We start from the raw sequence: 19,586 nt of genomic DNA, 5'->3' as shown, positions 1-19,586 counted from the left end.
AATGTTTTTTTTCCTTCCATTTTTTATTCTAGCCCATCAATCCATTGCAGCACTCTAATCCTAAAGACTCTCAAGGTTTTTTTTTTAAATCCACCCTTATTCTGTTCTCTCTGCTCCTAGAGTTCCCTGTCTATGTTGTCTTGTTTAGACTGCATCTTGTGCCTTGGATTTCAAAGTCTATTGTTGCATAAAAAATGATGTCACTATAAGCGATGGAGCTTAACCTGCCTGTGTTCTGTTCTGAGGATAAAGACATACAGTTGCCAGATCAACGAAACAAAACAAAAATAAACAAAGAGGCACTTATCAGATTAAAGGATCTGATTTAATATTGCTGTGTGGACTGCTTGTATGAGAAGAGGACTTTTTGGGATATTCAGTCCAGTATTTCTGTAACTAAAATACACTTTTAAAAGATAAAATGAACCAAATGAAGAGAGTCTTGCAACACTGATATCACAAGGTAGAGAATCAGTGCAACAGCTGAAAATATGTAAAACTGTTCCTACTTTGAATTAAAGAAGGGAGATTCAAGGGAATTCAATCTTTTTTTTTTTCCCCATGCAAAAAATCCCTGCAAAGCCATTGGAAATCCACAATGCTTCTACTACAACATTTAGCAAACAGAGAAGAGAACTGAGACAAAAATTCTTGAACATGAGTAACAGAACCAAGAATAGTTTGATTAAATGTAACTACACAGAATGACAAGCAAATGTAACTGGAGTCTCTGTAGTATTTATTGAATAAAGGAAAACTGTTTAGTTAGCAATGATTAATGTCTCAGTAAAATAACAATAATGGAACCTAATCTGGGGAAAAATAAACCAAAACCTTATTGTTGTTAAGGTTGTTAATAGAAAGCAGATGTTTTGTCAAAAATAGTTCCATAAAGCAGTTAACAGTAGACAACAAACTGATGTGAACTTGCATTTCAAAATAATGGCTTAAAAGACAATGTGATTGTGGGCTGCTTACAGTATTCAGACATGTATCATCATGAACAGCACTGAGAGACTGTGCCAGTTATAACTATACAGCAAACAGTTCTGGTCACCGCAACATCGGAAAAATGCCAGAAAATTCTAAGTTCTAAGAAGAGCAACAAAAATGATTAAATGGCCAGGGAAATGAGGGCTGAAGAGGTTATTACTGCCTCTGCAGCTCTCAAGGGCAGGGAATCCTTTGGCAACTTTAGAATTGGGAGAGGACCACTTGTTCCACTGGTAAGGGAGGGCACGCCTTGCCTCTGCTATTCCAGGTAGGGCTGTGCCATGCCCTCCACACACACCCCTTCCCAATGCCATGTATTTACTTAATTTGGGATTTTACTTTACTGATTTATAGAAATCCAAGATGCAGGCAGAGATTATGTCACACTCAAAAGAGATTAGATGGCCACGGTCAAAATTAATAAGTGCTGAAAAGCAAGACAAATCCATAAGGAGTAAAATAAATGAGCTGTGCACTAGTACATGCTGCTTTGGGACAGTTCAGATGTATGCCCTGACACCACCTGAATTTAGAATAAACCACTAATAATTTAGATTTCAGAGTAGCAGCTGTATTAGTCTGTATCCGCAAAAAGAACAGGAGTACTTGTGGCACCTTAGAGACTAACAAATTTATTTCAGCATGAGCTTTCGTGAGCTACAGCTCACTTCTTCGGATGCATAGAATGGAACACACAGATGGGAGATATTTATACATACAGAGAACATGAAAAGGTGGAAGTATGCATACCAACAGGAAGAGTCTAATCAATTGAGATTACTTTTCAAAATACACATACTGTAATTCATAGGTGTGAATGATTTCCTGGCCTGAGTTTGAGCACTAACTTGCACAACAAATAAAATAAATTTAATGAATCACAGTTCATTAAACACTATGAACAGCGGAGGGATTCAGTTAAATTAAAAACTGTTGGAATCAATCTTTTTTTGTTTAATTTTTTGCTTAAAGCCCATGGTAGAACAGCAACTTTGGGTTTTAAAATATTGCATTTACAAATTAAAAGCCTGATTCTGAAAATATATCACCATAAAAAGGAAAGAAATTATCATTCAAAAATTTAAGGATAATTAAAAAAAAAAAAAAAAAAGAACCATCAGGTAACAGGAATAAATTGCTATGCAGGAGAACAAGCCAATAGTTGCCAATAACTGAAAACAAGGCAACCACCCTTGGCAGCGGCAGTGGTGGTTCTGAGAAGGAGAGGCCAGTGTGGCTTTCTTTCAACCACTCTTCCCCATTAGCAGTTCCAACAGAGAGTCCAATTGTGGCCTGCTGCATAATCATGAAATTTTCTGAACAGATTCGATCAGGACCTGCCAGAGAAAAGAGGCTATACAAATCTATGGACTCTGACTCTGATGTTAGACTAATATGGTAAGATGTTGTCATGACACAGGAGTAATCATGCACTTTTGTTATTCCTTGGTTTTGTATGAACTAATTGAATATAAATGCTAGTGTGTTAGATTAATTGCAAAGGTACTGAGCCTTTTGCATAATTTGAGCTCTCTTACCAAAACTGTCAGTGAGAATACAGAGTTGTAGCTTTAACTGTGACTATTATTATTTTTAAGAACCTGGTGTACTCCGAAAATAAACAATATATGCACAAATGCACTGGTGGCAGAAGAAAGAGTTTCTGCATGCTAGTGCAATATTTACTTTTTTATATGATTATGTGCATTTACTTGAATTGCAGCATATAGTGTGCCAAGATTTCCTCGTGTTTTGACTTTTCTAATGTTAAAGGCCTGTAGCTTCCACTTTAGCATGAATAAGTCATTAGGCTTTCAATGACTGTGTTCACTTTATCTTCCGGTTTACTTATTTCAAAGTAACAGTTTAGATTAAAATACTCAGCCATTTAATACAATAATACTGATCATGTGTAGTTCAGTTGCTACTTATCTAGATGCTCTGTGTAGACCTGTGCTAATTAACAACAGAGCACTATAAGTACTTAGGGTACTTCTCAAATGTAATATCCATGAAATTCCTTTTTGAAATTGAATCGAAGAAAGGAAGGGAACCAGAGAGACACAAAAGGAGAGACTCACAGAATGTGTGACTGGTAGTAAAACAATACTGTTTACTAGGACACCCACAAAGGAACATGCTAATCATGACATCTATTTATTTTTTGGCTATGGTATATATCACTATGGTAGTATAGAGCTGGAGATAATTTTACTTGAAAAATGTAATAATTACATAGCAAAATAGCTAACAATGTCTGTTCTCTACAGCAGAATGCAAATTAATTTGTAATTATTGTTAGACCTACTATACGGTTATCTTTGGGAACATATGCAATAAACCCAATATAATTAAACCTGGACACATATTCTTATACAGATGCATCAAGTTAGGGCTTAGAACTGTATGTAAGTGTTAAATAACCACTGGAGGTATCTAAGTGCTTATTAGGTGACTAAGGACACATCAAGACTTAATTTTAGGAACTCATTGTTTAAAATTTGGATCATGGCATTCACAATCACAAAACTAATTGGTTAACATCCGAATCTCATCTGACAGGGTATGTCATTTGTTTTCCTAGTCATTGAAGATTTACAAGAATTACATCTACAACATACATATATGTTAATTTCAAATTTGGCCAACTGTGGAAATGCTCCTTCCTTTCTTCCCACACAATCTAAATCTCCTCTAAAGAGGTGAGTTATGGGATTCCTGGTATCATGGTAAACAGGAGAGTTCATTCAATTCTCAGGACCATCCTTTCCTTCATCTGAGTATGCACAACCCATCAGAGAATGGAGGAAATCTGGTCCAAGTTATTATACTATTGCAGAGTCCTAGGGACACTTTCTATTCCCCCACACTGCAAAAGATGGAGTTGGAAAGTTTTAGACTACATTGTCATTTGCTTTTTCCACTTTCAAGTCTTTGCTCTATTAGCCAGGGAGAAACCAATAACTTGAGACTAAGTTCCCTGTAACAATTATTCTGTGTAAAACTGAGAGCAAACATCTTGGGAATAACTTCCTTTGTTAGGACAGCATGTTCAGCAAGTCCCCTATCATTGGTCCCAAGGATGAGATTGCCATATATGGCAGTTGGGCTGGGCAGAGTCTCAGATTCAATCTGCTCCTGGGAAGAGGGCATTTACTGAACACCTAATTTAGTATTTCTCAACCACCAGGCACAGAGGTATTTATTAGTAGAAGGAAATAGTTTTTGTGGGGAATATCACCATGTAAATCAGGGAGCTGTGCAGCCTTACTGCTCAGTCAGGAGGAAGATAGGCACAGGTCTCTGTCCAAGAGAGGTGATGACTGAGGAGCTGGGAGTCCAGAGTGAGTGCCCTTGGTTGACTATAAGGAGGGGATATGGGTGCAGTTACCTTGAACTGTGGTAACTATACATTTAGATTTAAAAAAAAATCCTCGTGGTTTAAGAGCTATTAAAGCAGGTGGAAAAGGTTTTGGTTTTTTTTGTTTGTTTGTTTTAAACCAGAACCCAGAATTCCCATTCTGCAGCACATGCTGAAATTTTGATTTTTTTTCCCCATTCCAAATCAGAAAATATCGACATTTTGATCTTGCGAAACTAAATTCCAAAATTATATGTTGTAAAAACTGAAAAGACCCTTCCTTTTAGCTTTATCTAAAGATTTCATTTCAAATGTATTGACTACATTTAGGTTATACTTCATTCCATAATAATTGATAGATGCCTAAACATTTTGACCATTAAATTATAACATGACATAATTTTATATATAACAGTCAAAATGTTTTGACTATATTATTTTAAAATGAACATTTAATAATTATTTTTAATTTGTATTATAAAATGAAAAATGTGTGATTGGTTTTCTAATTTGTTATTAGTTACAGTATTTGTATTCAAACTGGTACTTGGTAATTACTATTTATATTGGCAATAGATTTGGTAACTAGAACTTTACTCACTGGTAATTGATATGCCAACTGGTTATTTGTAACTGATATTCTAATTGGCAACTGGGTTGTTAATTTCCTACTTTAATTAGTATAGTGAAATTAATATAAACTCAAGTAAAGTAGAAATATAAAATTAATATAATACAAAACAACATAAAATAAAATAATAAAAATGACAGCACTTCATGTCAAAATGTAATGTTGGGGAATTGGCCAGTGGCAAGCTGGTCAGGTAGCCAGCCAGTGACAGGGGCAGCAGACAAGCCAGGTGGTCAGACAGCACGCTAGCCTGCCTGCCTGGTTTCTGTTTAAAGTTTTGACAGAATTGACACACCCCACAGAATGTTTTCATGCTGTCAAATCAGCATTTTTGATGGAAAACTGTTCCATCACTTTTTTTTTTGGTGTTTTTGTTTTTTTAACCAACTCTGATAAAAACAGATAGCAAGAAAGGCTAGCTGGCATCTTTCACTGTTTAAATGGATCTCTCCTTCCCAAACAGCAGTATATGATGGGATTGATCAAAGTTACTTGCACCCTTTAATAGTAGTTGGCATGTTGGATATTTTCATGGATTCATAGATTCATAGACTTAAGGTCAGAAGGGACCATTATGATCATCTATCTGACCTCCTGCACAATGCAGGCCACAGAATCTCACCCACCCACTCCTGTAACAAACCCCTAACCTATGTCTGAGTTACTAAAGTCCTCAAATCGTGGTTTAAAGACCTCAAGGTGCAGAGAATCCTCCAGCAAGTGACCCGTGCACCATGCTGCAGAGGAAGGTGAAAAACCTCCAGGGCCTCTGCCAATCTGCCCTGGAGGAAAATTCCTTTCCAGCCCCAAATATGGTGATCAGTTAAACCCTGAGCATGTGGGCAAGGCTCACCAGCCAGCACGCAGGAAATAATTCTCTGTAGTAACTCAGATCCCACCCCATCTCACATACCATCACAGACCATTGGGCCTATTTACCTGCTAATAATCAAAGATCAATTAATTGCCAAAATTAGGCTATCCCATCATACCATCCCCTCTATAAACTTATCAAGCTTACTCTTGAAGCCAGATATGTCTTTTGCCCCCACTACTCCCCTTGGAAGGCTGTTCCAGAACTTCACTGCTCTAACGGTTAGAATCCTTCCTCTAATTTCAGGTCTAAACTTCCCAGTGTCCAGTTTATATCCATTTGTTCTTGTGTCCACATTGGTATTAAGCTTAAATAATTCCTCCCCCTCCCTGATATTTATCCCTCTGATATATTAGAGAGAGCAATCATATCTCCCCTCAGCCTTCTTTTGGTTAGGCTAAACAAGCCAAGCTCTTTGAGTCTCCTTTCATATGACAGGTTTTCCACTCATATTCAAGATGCACCCTAAGTCGCCCTCCCCCTGTACAAGGGCTGACTCTGAAAAAGCGTTGGACACTCACACAAGCGCAAACTGCAGCAAATGCGGGGAGGTGGCTTTGAATACAATAAAAGTGTGTATATTACAAACTGCTGTGCTTGAAAACTCAGGTCCCTAGGACATGCTCACTATGGCACCCTACATAAAGTGGACACGCTTCCCTACCTCACAGAAGAAGTTTGAGGCTAGAGTAAATTAAATGTTTAATGCCTTAGATAGTCTTTTCCCTGCAAGCAGCCTTCCCCGAACTTAACTTCCGCTCTCCTTCAGCTCTCCAATTGCTCCTGACTCCTCTAAGTGTATGCACTATTATCTATTACTATTACTCCAGTTTACAAGGTCATCCAGATCTTCCTGTATGATATCCAGTCCTTCTCTGTGTTAGCAATACCTCCCAGCTTTGTGTCATCCGCAAACTTTATTAGCACATTCCCACTTTTTGTGCCAAGGTCAGTAATAAAAAGATTAAATAAGATTGGTCCCAAAACTGATCCCTGAGGAACTCCACTAGTAACCTCCTTCCAGCCTGACAGTTCACCTTTCAGTATGACCCATTGTAGTCTCCCCTTTAACCAGTTCCTTATCCACCTTTCAATTTTCATATTGATCCCCATCTTTTCCAATTTAACTAATAATTCCCCATGTGGAACCGTGTATCAAATGCCTTACTGAAATCGAGGTAAATTAGATCCACTGCATTTCCTTTGTCTAAAAAATCTGTTACCTTCTCAAAAGAAGGAGATCAGGTTGGTTTGGCACGATCTACCTTTTGTAAAACCATGTTGTATTTTGTCCCAATTACCATTGACCTCAATGTCCTTAACTACTTTCTCTTCAAAATTTTTTCCAAGACCTTACATACTACAGATGTCAAACTAACAGGCCTATAGTTACTCAGGATCACTTTTTTCCCTTTCTTAAAATAGGAACTATGTTAGCAATTCTCCAGTCATACGGTACAACCCCTGAGTTTACTGATTCATTAAAAATTCTTGCTAATGGGCTTGCAATTTCATGTGCCAGTTCCTTTAATATTCTTGGATGAAGATTATCTGGGCCCCCCGATTTTGTCCCATTAAGCTGTTCGAGTTTGGCTTCTACCTCGATGTGGTAATATCTACCTCCATATCCTCATTCCCATTTGTCATCCTACCATTATCCCTAAGCTCCTCATTAGCCTCATTAAAGACTGAGGCAAAGTATTTGTTTAGATATTGGGCCATGCCTAGATTATCCTTAACCTCCACTCCATCCTCAGTGTTTAGCAGTCCCACTTCTTCTTTCTTTGTTTTCTTCTTATTTATATGGCTATAGAACCTTTTACTATTGGTTTTAATTCCCTTTGCAAGGTCCAACTCTACATGGCTTTTGGCCTTTCTCACTTTATCCCTACATGTTCTGACCTCAATAAGTAGCTTTCCTTGCTAATCCCTCCCATCTTCCACTCCTTGTAGGCTTTCTGCTTTTTCTTAATCACCTCTCTGAGATGCTTGCTCATCCAGCTTGGTCTACAACTCCTGCCTATGATTTTTTCCCCTTTCTTGGGATGCAGGCTTCTGATAGTTTCTGCAACTTTGACTTGAAGTAATTCCAGGCCTCCTCTGCCTTTAGATCCACAAGTTCTTCAGTCCAATCCACTTCCCTAACTAATTTCCTTAATTCTTTAAAGTTAGCCCTTTTGAAATAAAACCTAGTCCCAGATCTATTTTTGTTTATCCTTCCATCTAGTTTGAACTGAATTAGCTCATGATCACTTGAACCAAGGTTGTCCCCTATAACCATGTCTTCTATGAGGTCCTCACTACTCACCAAAACCAAATCTAAAATGGCATCCCCTTTTGCTGGTTCTTCAACTACTTGGTGAAGGAATCCATCAGCTATCGCATCCAGAAAAATTTGAGCCCCATTACTACTACTAGCACTTGTTCTCCAGTCTATATCTGGGAAGTTAAAGTCTCCCATGATCACACAATTCCCATTAGTGTTTACTTCATTAAAAACATTAAAAAGGTCTCCATCCACATCCAAATCAGATCCCGGCGGTTTGTAGCACACCCCAAGCACTATCCCAGGGGACGCTCGTAGTTTTCTTTCCCAATGTAATTTTTGCCCAGACAGACTCTGTCTTATCCATTCCATCACTTATTTCTTTACAGTTTACCTCATCATTGATATACAATGCTACTCCACCACCCTTTGCCTTTATTTCTGTCTTTCCTAAACAGCACATAGTCTTCAATACCTGTACTCCAGTCATGACTACTATTCCATCATGTTTCTGTTATCCCTATAATAGCCGGTTTCAGTTCCTACACCAGTAGCTCTAGTTCCTCCATTTTGTTGCCTAGGCTCCTCACATTGGTGGACAAACATCTTAATTTTTGCCATTTGGCTTCACTGACATTTACCCGATTAGGCCCAGACATTCAACTACCAGTATCACCGATTAGACTGGTATCTACACTACCCTTCCTCCTTATGTCCATTCTCCTATCCACAGTTGTATCCTTTCTTACTTTGTTTTCTTCCGTCTCAATGTTAAATTCTGGCATGGAGATTACCTGGACATTTCCCAACTATCTTCCCCCCAATTCCTAGTTTAAAGCTCTCTTAATCAGATTAGTTCTGAATGCTGTTTAATCATATTCTCTATACTTTCTAGTGTCTTTGCACTAAACTTCAGCATTAGTCATTAGACAACATAGCTAATTTCAAACTTGCAGTCACAACTATAAATCCAAGTGAGAGTGAGACTTTAGCAAAAGAGACTCCTCAAGGCCTACTCAAATGAATGAAGGCAGATTCTGCCTGTCTTGGCTTGACCGCTTCTATACTAAACTCTAAACTAAACTTTTTCCTCCACAGACTGATCTAACAGCAGATTATACTCAATGCTTATAATTTATATAGAAGTGGAAATTTATGTAAATTACAAATAAAAAATGGAAATGCAACATAGCACATTTTCTACCCTTCTGCTTTTTGGGGGGGGCAGTCCAATGATGACACACACTCCCATAGGAACTAAGGATCACCACTAATTCACCGACTTTCACTTCAAGTGCAAGGTGCACTCCTTCCACTGTGCCTTCTCTAACACAAACATATAGTAACATGCGTATTACCCTCCTCCCCCCGAAATAAAACCCTATCAAAACAAAACACTACCTTCACACAGACCTATACCTCTGTGAAGATGACAGAAAGAACAAACCACACATGACTTATATCAGTCACATTACTTAATACACTATTGTAAGGCATACACATACTGTGGTGCTAAGGACAATATAAGAATCAGGGCCGCCCAGAGGATTCTGGAGGCCTGAGGTCTTCGGCGGCGGGGGACCCCCACTTCAGCGGTAATTTGGCAGCAGGGGGTCCTTTCGCTCTGGGACCCGCCGCCGAAGTGCCCCGAAGACCCATGGCAGGAGCCCCCCGCTGCCAAATTACCACTGATGCGGGACCCACCGCCAAAGCGCAGCCGGGTGTTTGGGGCACTTCGGCGGTGGGTCCCGGAACGGAAGGGCCCCCCGGCGCCGAATTACTGCTGAAGACCCGGCTGTGCTTCGGCAGTGGGTCCCGCTTTGGTGGTAATTCAGTGGCTGGGGGTCCTTCCGCCCTGGAGTGGAAGGACCCACTACCGGCGGAGACTGGGAGAGGAAGAAGCTCCGGGGGCCCGGGCCCCTCGAGAGTTTTCCAGGGTCCCTGGAGTGAGTGAAGGACCCCGCTCCAGGGGCCCCAAAAATTCTCGTGGGGGCCCCGGGCAAATTGCCCCACTTGCCCCCCTCCCGGGCAGCCCTGATAAAGATCTTTATAGAACGGAATTCTAAGCAGAAATTCAAATTGGTGAAATAAAATCTGAGCTTGGATTTCAGAATGATGCTTAGATCAGCTGTTCCCTTTTGCGTACTAATGTTCCATAGAGAACTCAATGAAATAAGTCTCCATGTTTAGAACATGAAAATAATATTAATGTCTTTAACATTATCAGCTGCATACACCATGGTAATTCTTTATCCTAAATCACTGACTCTGTAGTCAATGATGTGTGGCATGTTCCTCATTAAATAAGATGTCATATAACTCTACACTTTTGCTATTAAGGCATCACATTAGCATTGCTTCAGTACAAGGCACAAGGGTATTTTAACAATATATGAATAACCACTCTTACTTAAGATGTAATCAGAAGTTTAATGCACACCAACACTTAAGTATGATTACCTAACTATTACCCTTTCAGAATGTGAAGGGACAATAGCGGAAAAGCAGTATATGATACTTACTGCCTCTCTTTCACTTACTAAGTAATTTCATGTAGGTCATTTGTCTTTATCACTGCATTTTAGACAAGTGCACAGGCAGAAAAAACAGACAAGCCTATTCCAAGATATTTGCAATGTTTAGATGAGCCCAGGAAGATGCTTCTTTCACATGTCATAAAAAGCCATACTGTTTCTTGAACTAAACAGAATATGTACTATGAAAAAAGCTAAGTATTTATACAATGCCATATCTTTAATTACCTGGACAATTCTTTTAAAATTATTAGAAACCAAAACTAAAGTTTTAACATTTAAAAAAAAACATGCAACCAATTAGTTAAAACACAAAAACTCCTGTGGAACTGTGAGCACAAATTTATGCAATAACGTAAGTTTTTGGAGGATTAAATCTAATAATTGGATTTAGCAAGAAAAATCCAAAGTAACAGCATAAACTGAGGAATAAAAAACATGCTATAATTCTTAGAGAACTGGTTTATATAATAAAAAATGTCAACTGAAAAAACCCTAGAAATTAGTCTGCAGCACATAAGTATTTTTATGTCTTTCAGAAGTAGACTGTTTATTACAGAATGAGTACTTTAAGTAGCTCACAAATTTTATATTTGCAATAGATTTTTTTCTTTTTATAATAGCAAAACTTAAAAAAACTCCATGTACTTCAAGTAAAACATACAATGAAAGAGCATTTGTAAAAAGACAGGGTGAGAAAAATCCCATGGTAATGATTTTAGTACTTGCATAACCTTTCTATATTCATGTAGATGAAAGAGAGGTCACTGTGGAATATTGAGGTCAAGCATACACAGAAATGACTTCTTCGTGAATATATTTTGTAAAATTTGTCTTATTTTTTTCTCTTTCAACACAGGGTTTTATCACTGTGCCCTATAGGCATCTGAACCCATTAATTTCTTTGAATGGCTGTGGTTAGTGTATTCAAACACAGTAGCCTATCTTCAGCGGGAGGTGGAGAGAGACAGGCAGCAAGTAGTCTGTTACCCGGCAATATAACTACAGCATAAATTCTCAGTGCCACACGGTGGAGTAAGCAGCACATGGAATTTGCATTCAAAAGGTGATCCAAAGCAGGGCTCAAATGGCACATATTTAACACTGAAAACTCGCCTTTTCTTTTGCCATCTCTCTGCATGTATCAAAGTAATCCTTTAGTTTAACAAGAGGCGATGCATTTCATTTCATTTCCTCTCAATTTTAGCCCAGGGTTTGAATTTAGGAACCAAACATTAAAAAAACCTTGACATCTTTCTGATTAAAATTCCTTCTGTTTTTTTCTAGGAGTGCAACATACTTTACTGAAGAGTTTATTTTATAGTCTCTGGGTTTGATTAACCATCATTCATTAATTATCCCCTTCCCTGGAAAAAGAAGGGCATTCACTCTAAAGGAAAGGCAGGTAGCAGGACAACCACTGCTTTGACATGGGAGTTCTATCATGAAGGAAATGCTCTGATCTCTTTGTTGAAGGTGTGCCAGCAGAGACTCCTCAGTAGATGAGCCAGTACCTTAGCCCTGCCATTCACTGGTGGGATGAATACATTTAAAATGTATTGTACATTTCATTTTCCTATAAGGATTTTAAGGAACTTCAGACTGAGCTTCAGAGAACAGTAATATTTGAGTTCAATCTGTTCTGATGAGAACTTGGTTTCCTCAAAAGATTTTACCTGCATCTTAAAATAAAATTGTGAAGGGGAAAGAGTTAACAAATTCTGGGTTGTTTGATTTCACACCTATTACCATTAGGTGAATTCAACATCAGACATGAAGCAATAAATCCATATGCAATACAAATGTTTTGGAGGGAAAAAAAAGAGTTTGCCCATATATACAAAAATATTCCAGCTTAAATTTTGGTTGGTTGAGTGTTACCCTGATTCAATGGTTAAAGTATTGAAATATTGCTTCTTATATAAAACCTGAATCACCATCAATACTACATCTGTGCATGCATCTGTGCCAGTTTCCAAAGGATGTATACATTACAATTTCTTTTTATCAGAGCCTATTTTTGAAAAGGTCTAGAAACTACAATATCAAACAGACAGTACTGAATGTTTCCTAAACTGCTAATCTTTAGAGAGATAGATTTAGAAGATGAAAATCATACCAATGCTCCCTTGACAAAGGTTGGTTTAAGCCCTGAGTTATCTGATAATACTCTATGCTGATCAAAGTTTTAGGAGGAAGAACAACAAATTTAAAGGGACAGTAGTGGGTAAATACTATAGTTTAGGACTGAAATTTGATACACGAGGAGTAAATCATTTAAGCCTGACTCTACTCTTACACTGGTGTAAGATGGGAACAACTCAGCCAGAGTCAGTAATTATAACAGTGTACAATTAGGCTGAGGGCAGAATAAGGCCTGGTATGGTCTAAATATTTGTTTTTGGGTTTAAATTATACATGGAATTTTTAACTTTTTAAAATTATTTTTTAATATAGAAGACACAGCGCCTGATTTCCAGAGTTGTGGTGGAACCGCAGCTCCCTTTGACTTCAGTGGGAGCTGTGGGAGCTCAGGACATCTGAAATCAGGCCCACAATGTCTTTTCTCCATTTTTGTCTGATTCTGAGACCAACTTTTCAAACTTCTCCCTGCCAGACTTCTATACTTAGGAATAACTATTTCCAACAGAAAATGCAATTGGCGGTAGCCTTACAAATCCTTAGAATCCATACATACTTTTCCATATTATTTTCTCCTGATATTATCATACTTTTTATTAAATATCTAATCACCTGAAAAGCTATTTGATTTCCTATAGTACAATTTGAATACTTCGATATTAGGAGTAGCGGACTTTATTTCAACTTACTTTTTTTGTTTTGTTTTTAAACAGGGCTTTGGATAGATGTTATAGTGAAAATAGTTGAAAACTACAAACTGGCGTTAGATATGGTAAATGTGCTCCAGGTTCAAAGCCTGAACAAATAAGTTGTACGAGGGAAGGAAAGGATGATTTTCCTTTAAACTTGTCTGAACTGAAGAAATAAAATGTAAGGATATTTATGTAAATCAAAGTAACAATTAACCACAGTACTTGTGATTAGATAATTCAGTAGCAATCCATATGCTATCTAATTGGCTTTACAAATAAACCAACTAAAAATAAAAAGAAGATGATGAGTAAATTCTGGCATAAGAAAGACTGGATTTTAAAGAGCCACTTTGTTTTTCATTGCCATTTTAATGTTACTGCATAATCTTTCATGACATTAAGGTTCTTTAAATCATCTGGATAGGCACAGGTGAAGAAGTTGAAAGTATGATTTTATTGGTACATAAACAACCCCCTTTAAATAAAAATAATGAGGAGTCCTTGTGGCATCTTACAGACTAAGAAATTTATTTGGGAATAAGCTTTTATTGGCCAAAACCCACTTCATCAGATACATGCAGTGAAAAATACAGTAAGAAGACTATAGATTATAGCACATGAAAAGATGTGAGATGCCTTACCAAGCGTGTGTATGGGTGGGGGGGGTGAGTGTCAGTGCTAAGGAGCCAATTCAGTTAAGGTGGAAGTGGTCTATTCTCAACAGTTGACAAGAAGGGGTGAATACCAAGAGAGGGAAAATTACTTTTGTAGTGCTAACGAGGCCAATGCAATCAAGGTGGCCCATTTCCAGTAATACTGCTATCTAAACTATATCTATCTGTAAAAACCTGTTGCAAGTTCCTCTTTTTAATTTAGAGCATTGCAAAAATTCTAAACCTCTTATTTAAAAAAGAGACAGAAAGCCCACCACTCTTCAGTGATTCAGAAATCCAGTGTGATTAACAAATCGATTTAAGACCATTAACCCACATGTAACTTACTTGTGCTTCCTGAGGGACTTGTGCAGCATCAACTCTCTCTGCAATGTAGGCTGTTAATTGTCTGTCAATGAAGGCAAGAGACTCCTGGATCAAGCGAAGGGTTTTGTCAATTTCCTGGGCCGACTGGATACTCTGTTCAAGAACCTTTTGTCTTCTCACAGCCTAAAGACAACAACAAATAAACAAACACATACATAATTCATAGAAAATGTACAATCACAATATTTTTTCTCATAAATTAGTGCTCCTGACTCTTTCACAGCCACCTTTTTGTAAGATAAATTTCGCCTCTTTTTACCACTCATTCAGCTCTTGTTAAAAGAATTTGCACAGAAAAACTCTAAGGTCTGAAGGACCCCTAAAAGCCAAAGCTAGAGTGAGGAAGAGACAGAAAAACTATGAAATAAAACCATCCTCCCTGATGCAGTGTTCCAAACAGAAGCCGGATGGGCCTCCTGATCTCATTATATAGTTCAAGAGATTTTGTTTACTCAGAATGGGGTTACTGTCATCACAATCCAATCCAAGATAATCCATTCTAGCAAGTGGGAGCAATAAAATCTCTCAAGAAGGAACACTCACATGTGAAATATAAATAGTTTCCTGGAGTAGGGACTGAGTGCTAACTCTGAAAGGACGATTGAATCCTTGTCTTCATTTTTAAGGCCCTTTGTGGTCTTTCCTCATCCTATATAATCTCTTCTACCCTGTAGAAATGCAAACTCCAGCTGATTAATCATTGTCAAGTGTTTTGTAGGCATAAAGCCAAAAGTGGATTTTAAGGAAAGATTAAAAGACAGTAATGTAATAGCCCAGGGGAATGCCTTCCAAGCATAAGGGGCAACATGGGAGAAAGTATAATGATGTTTGTCAAATTTTGAGAAAAGCACTCTCCTTCAAATCTTCCCTTACAACCCATATATGCCATTATGCCTAGAAAACACTTGATAAACCGGCTGGTAAGCTGTGACTGGTGCTTATTACACTGTTTGTAATTATCTCTCCACTACCTTCCGTTTGTTATATCCACTTGTAGTCTCCCATATTGAACTTAGATTGTAAACTCTTCAAGGCAAGGACCCCATCCCCTTGGTATATATTTCTTCAGTGCCTACTACAATGAAGCCTAATCTTTTCCATGACATGCTACAAATATGAGACAAAGAAAATGATCCCAGTCTTTGTTTGGGATCATTAGCTTTTCTGTGTGCAAGTCCAGTCATATTGCTACCCATTATATAACAGTGACTAATTTTTCTTGTAAATTAGGAATTAAAGGAGAAGTAAGAGAGCATTGGGGTGGACTACAGTGTTCTCTGCGCCTGGGATGTGGGTGTTCACACCAAACACAGATTTGTTTGCCGAGCAAAGGAGAGTTGCATTTTATTCTGACTCCATAGCTACCTTCAGTTGTTAGGACCCAAGGTCTTTTTGTCAAAAAGGTTTGAAATATCTGTCAGACAATCAGCTAGTGTTTTGTGTGTGTCTGTGGTAATAATATATTCAAAGTGGAATGATGGTACTTTCAGGTCCTTACTTTTAGTCAATGAGACAGAGTTATTATTCTGAACACTCTCACTGACTGATGTTAATAGTGAACGGATAGGGTACCCTATCAGTATTTACTATTTTGGGTGTTTGTAAGATGCTTTGTACTATTTCTAAACAGCTTATTAGATAACAGCCCCATGGTTGCCACTTCTAGGAATTTTCCGTAGAACAGAAAAGCTTTGCAGGTTGGATCAGTGTTAATGGAAGCACCTGAGCTACTAAAGAACGAACAGATTTAAAAATTTTATTAAAGCTAATGTTAAAAAATTATATGGTACACAGGTTAAGAAAAGAGTGTCTGTACATCTGGATATAGTGCTTAGATTATCGACCATTACATCAGCAAATGAATCACAGAAGCAATGTTACTTCATAACGTACCACTAGATTTTGCTGCTTTCATGATTTTTACTTTCATCTGCTTTGAGGTTTTACCTTTATCTCATATAATGTGAATATGCACATTTTCTGGCAAGAGACATCAAATTCTTAGAAGCCTAATCTGTCTTTTATTAAAAAGGGTAAGTTTGGTTTTGAAAACTGTCAACATCTATCGTTTACAAAGACAGTGACTGAAATGAGGACCATAAAGTAATAGCTAGAAAAACCAGTTGGCAGTGGTGTTTTTTTTCTCCCTGTTCTGTGCACACATGTGCATACAATTTCACTTCAGGTTTCAGATGCTAAAATAATAGTAATCATCCAAATTTGTTATGTACTGCACTTAGATTGTAAACATAGCGGGACAGAGGTGCTACACTGGATTGTGTTTATACAACACGTAACACAATGGAGTCCTGGACCATGACTGCGGCTTCTTGGCACTATATTACAGTAGTATCATTACTGGGAGTAAATTAACTGCAGTGAAATTTATTAACTATAACAATTAGAACAATCTAAAAACATGATCTAGATTTTTCCAGGTGTGCGCGTCAGTGAAAAATAAAATACTTAATAACAGTACTTAAAAGGACATTCTCCAGGCTAGAAGTCTTAAAATGAAACCTGCATTACCATTTCCCCACACTGCTTCATCTCTCTAAATACCTTAAAAAGTTCCACCTTTCCTGAACTCAAATTCTACAAAATAACCAACCATGTCACATAAGATGAAAACAAGTAAGCTGGTAAAGAAAGAGATTTCTGTTTTAAAGTTAAAGTGGGAACAAGTTATATTAAAATATACTAATGTCTCCTTTTAACAAATTATAACAATATGTATTAGCATACAAGAACTTAATTCTTAATTTAATAAATAAATAGAGCTACTTAGTTTATCCCCCAGAATAGAAGCCACGTTTCAGGACCAGGATGACAGATGCATTATTCGTGAGACATTTTATCTATTCCTTAAACTGCACTGCAGGAATAACATTGTGCAATATTTGCTAAATCTTTTTTTGAATGATACATTGTTGCACCTCTGTTGGGACAGAAAGAAGGTTGTGGTTCTTAAGGTACGTATATGGGGCTGAGCTCTTTTGAAAATTCAGCCTAACTGGAGGTGCTGGGCACTTAAAACTGCCCCTAGGCTCTTTTGAAAATCTAGCTCACAGTGGATACCATCTGAGAGCACCTGAGTACTTTGCTATACACTAGGATTTCACACACTTTTCATGCTCTCTTCAATGCTGGGAAACTCGTTGCTAGGTTGGGCTGTAACCTTATGTTTAGGAATAGTGGCTTAGGAACAGCCAGCATACATACAGGGAAGTGTATTGCCAAGGCCTGGACTTGAGATCAACAGGGGCCACATGTGCAGGAAAATGAGTAAATACATTTGAAAACCGTCTTTTATATATAGCAAGATAGTGAAGAAATTAAACATGTTAACTGAATATGTTTTTAGTTTTTTAAGCTGAACTACTTTTTTCTTTAGGTGGGAGAACACCAGCACAAATGAATGGCTCAGCACCACAGTGTATAAACAGGTCTGAGAGCATAACAAGAGTCTGTAGCCCTATCATCAGATCACAGACAATAAAGCTGAGGGCTCCAATCTTGAAAGCAACATCTCCAACAGTTTATTGGTAAATGGGAAGTTTCAGGGCAAGCGGCAACTGTTTAGATATTTGTGACCTAGAGAAACTTTGACAGCTGTCAAGAAAGATAAAAGCAAAAAAAATTTAGGAAACCATAGAATGAAAATGGAAAGAAAAAACATGTTAATTATGAAAATTTTCTGATGGCCTCAATAGCCATTTTATAGATTTTAAAATGCTTTTAGCATAAAATTATTAGTTTCTTTGCAGTACAGAAGATAACTGAGAACAATGTATAATTCAACATCTGAAAAACTCAGCAGACACACTAAATGTTAAATATATTCCATATAAAAACTTGACATTAAAAGAAATTAGGATGCACTGTGAGGCATTCAAATATAAAGAAATCTGACACTTAAAGGTGCTCACTCAATTTTAACACTATACCCCTGCCTCTTGATAAAATCCCTTTTGATGTACATTATGATGTAGCCTTTTAATACATGTTCACTTATTGATGTATTTATCAAATAATAAAATTCACCTTTTCAATAACCTTAGTTGCACAGGTAGTTTCATATATATTATGGAGGTTCTAGTCAAAGTTTCGTAGTAAAGGAAAAAAGAGTTTTATGCTTGAAGGATGTAATCTCTGTGTTATCTGTGACAAATACAGCATATCCACTCCCAAACTGCAGCACTTACTCTTTGAACATAGAATGAATTTTCTCAGAATTCAAAAGTAACTTTATTAGTGTACGATTTGAAATTAATGAAACATCTGTTTAAAAAGTTAGCATCCAGTCAGACTTTTTTTGTCTTGTGTCATCTCAGTAATGGAAAAACAGACTCTTCAGACTTCTGAAATGGTTAAAACTTATGCATATTTTCTGGTTATCGGATGGTGTCAACCCGGGGCACAGTCAAGGTTGTTTACATGCCTTAACTGTGTATTTCCATATCTTAACATATTTGCATTTATTTTAAATTACTTAACTCTTGGTTTATGATGTTTGTTATCAGGATAATTACCTCTCTCTATTTTTTCTTCTACTCCAAATTATTGATATACTCTCAACCTTAACTAAATTTTAACTTAGTTTTTGTCTGGGAGTAGATAAGGTTATTTTGGGACTTTCATTATAAACACAATTTTCACATGCTTTCAACATTTTGAAAAATAGTCAACTTTGGGCTGATATTTTCCATGCCCTCATGACAGAAGTAATTCTCTTAGAAACTTTAGCAATATTTCTTACTCTATTTTTGAGCTAAGGGGCTACAAAATACAACTGTCTGGAAATAAAAAAAAACCCCCGATCTCTTGGTTCCATAGTGATAGACATCTTTATTCATTCTGTGTTCCAAAACTGACAAATATTGCAAGGACATCCTGCTGTCTTGGGGTTTATTATTGTACAGAATGAGGCTAATATTGCCAGTTCTCCAAAAGTCAAAAGAGGAGCCAAGTTAGCAGTCCATGAAGAGATAATGAGAGGGTCGGTGGAAGGAAAGATATCCCCACTCACTACAAGAATAGAACAAAAGATTAA

At 37.4% G+C, this 19,586-nt stretch overlaps 1 protein-coding gene across 8 annotated transcripts in view; it reads right to left on the bottom strand.

Moving 5' to 3' along the window:
* The window catches only part of LOC116825693 (dystrophin), a 1,328,444-nt gene that overhangs the window by 1,201,800 nt on the left and 107,058 nt on the right, over window positions 1–19,586 (bottom strand). For all 8 annotated transcript variants that reach the window (XM_075059803.1, XM_075059815.1, XM_075059808.1 and 5 more), the window contains exon 15: window positions 14,495–14,656. In XM_075059803.1, coding sequence (XP_074915904.1) covers window positions 14,495–14,656 — 162 coding nt within the window. The remainder of the gene's footprint in view (window positions 1–14,494; window positions 14,657–19,586) is intronic.

Source organism: Chelonoidis abingdonii, chromosome 1, assembly GCF_003597395.2.
Source record: "Chelonoidis abingdonii isolate Lonesome George chromosome 1, CheloAbing_2.0, whole genome shotgun sequence".
NCBI classification, from domain to species: Eukaryota; Metazoa; Chordata; order Testudines; family Testudinidae; genus Chelonoidis; species Chelonoidis abingdonii.
Note: the sequence above shows the minus strand (reverse complement) of the source record. Positions and strands in the feature narration are given on the sequence as shown.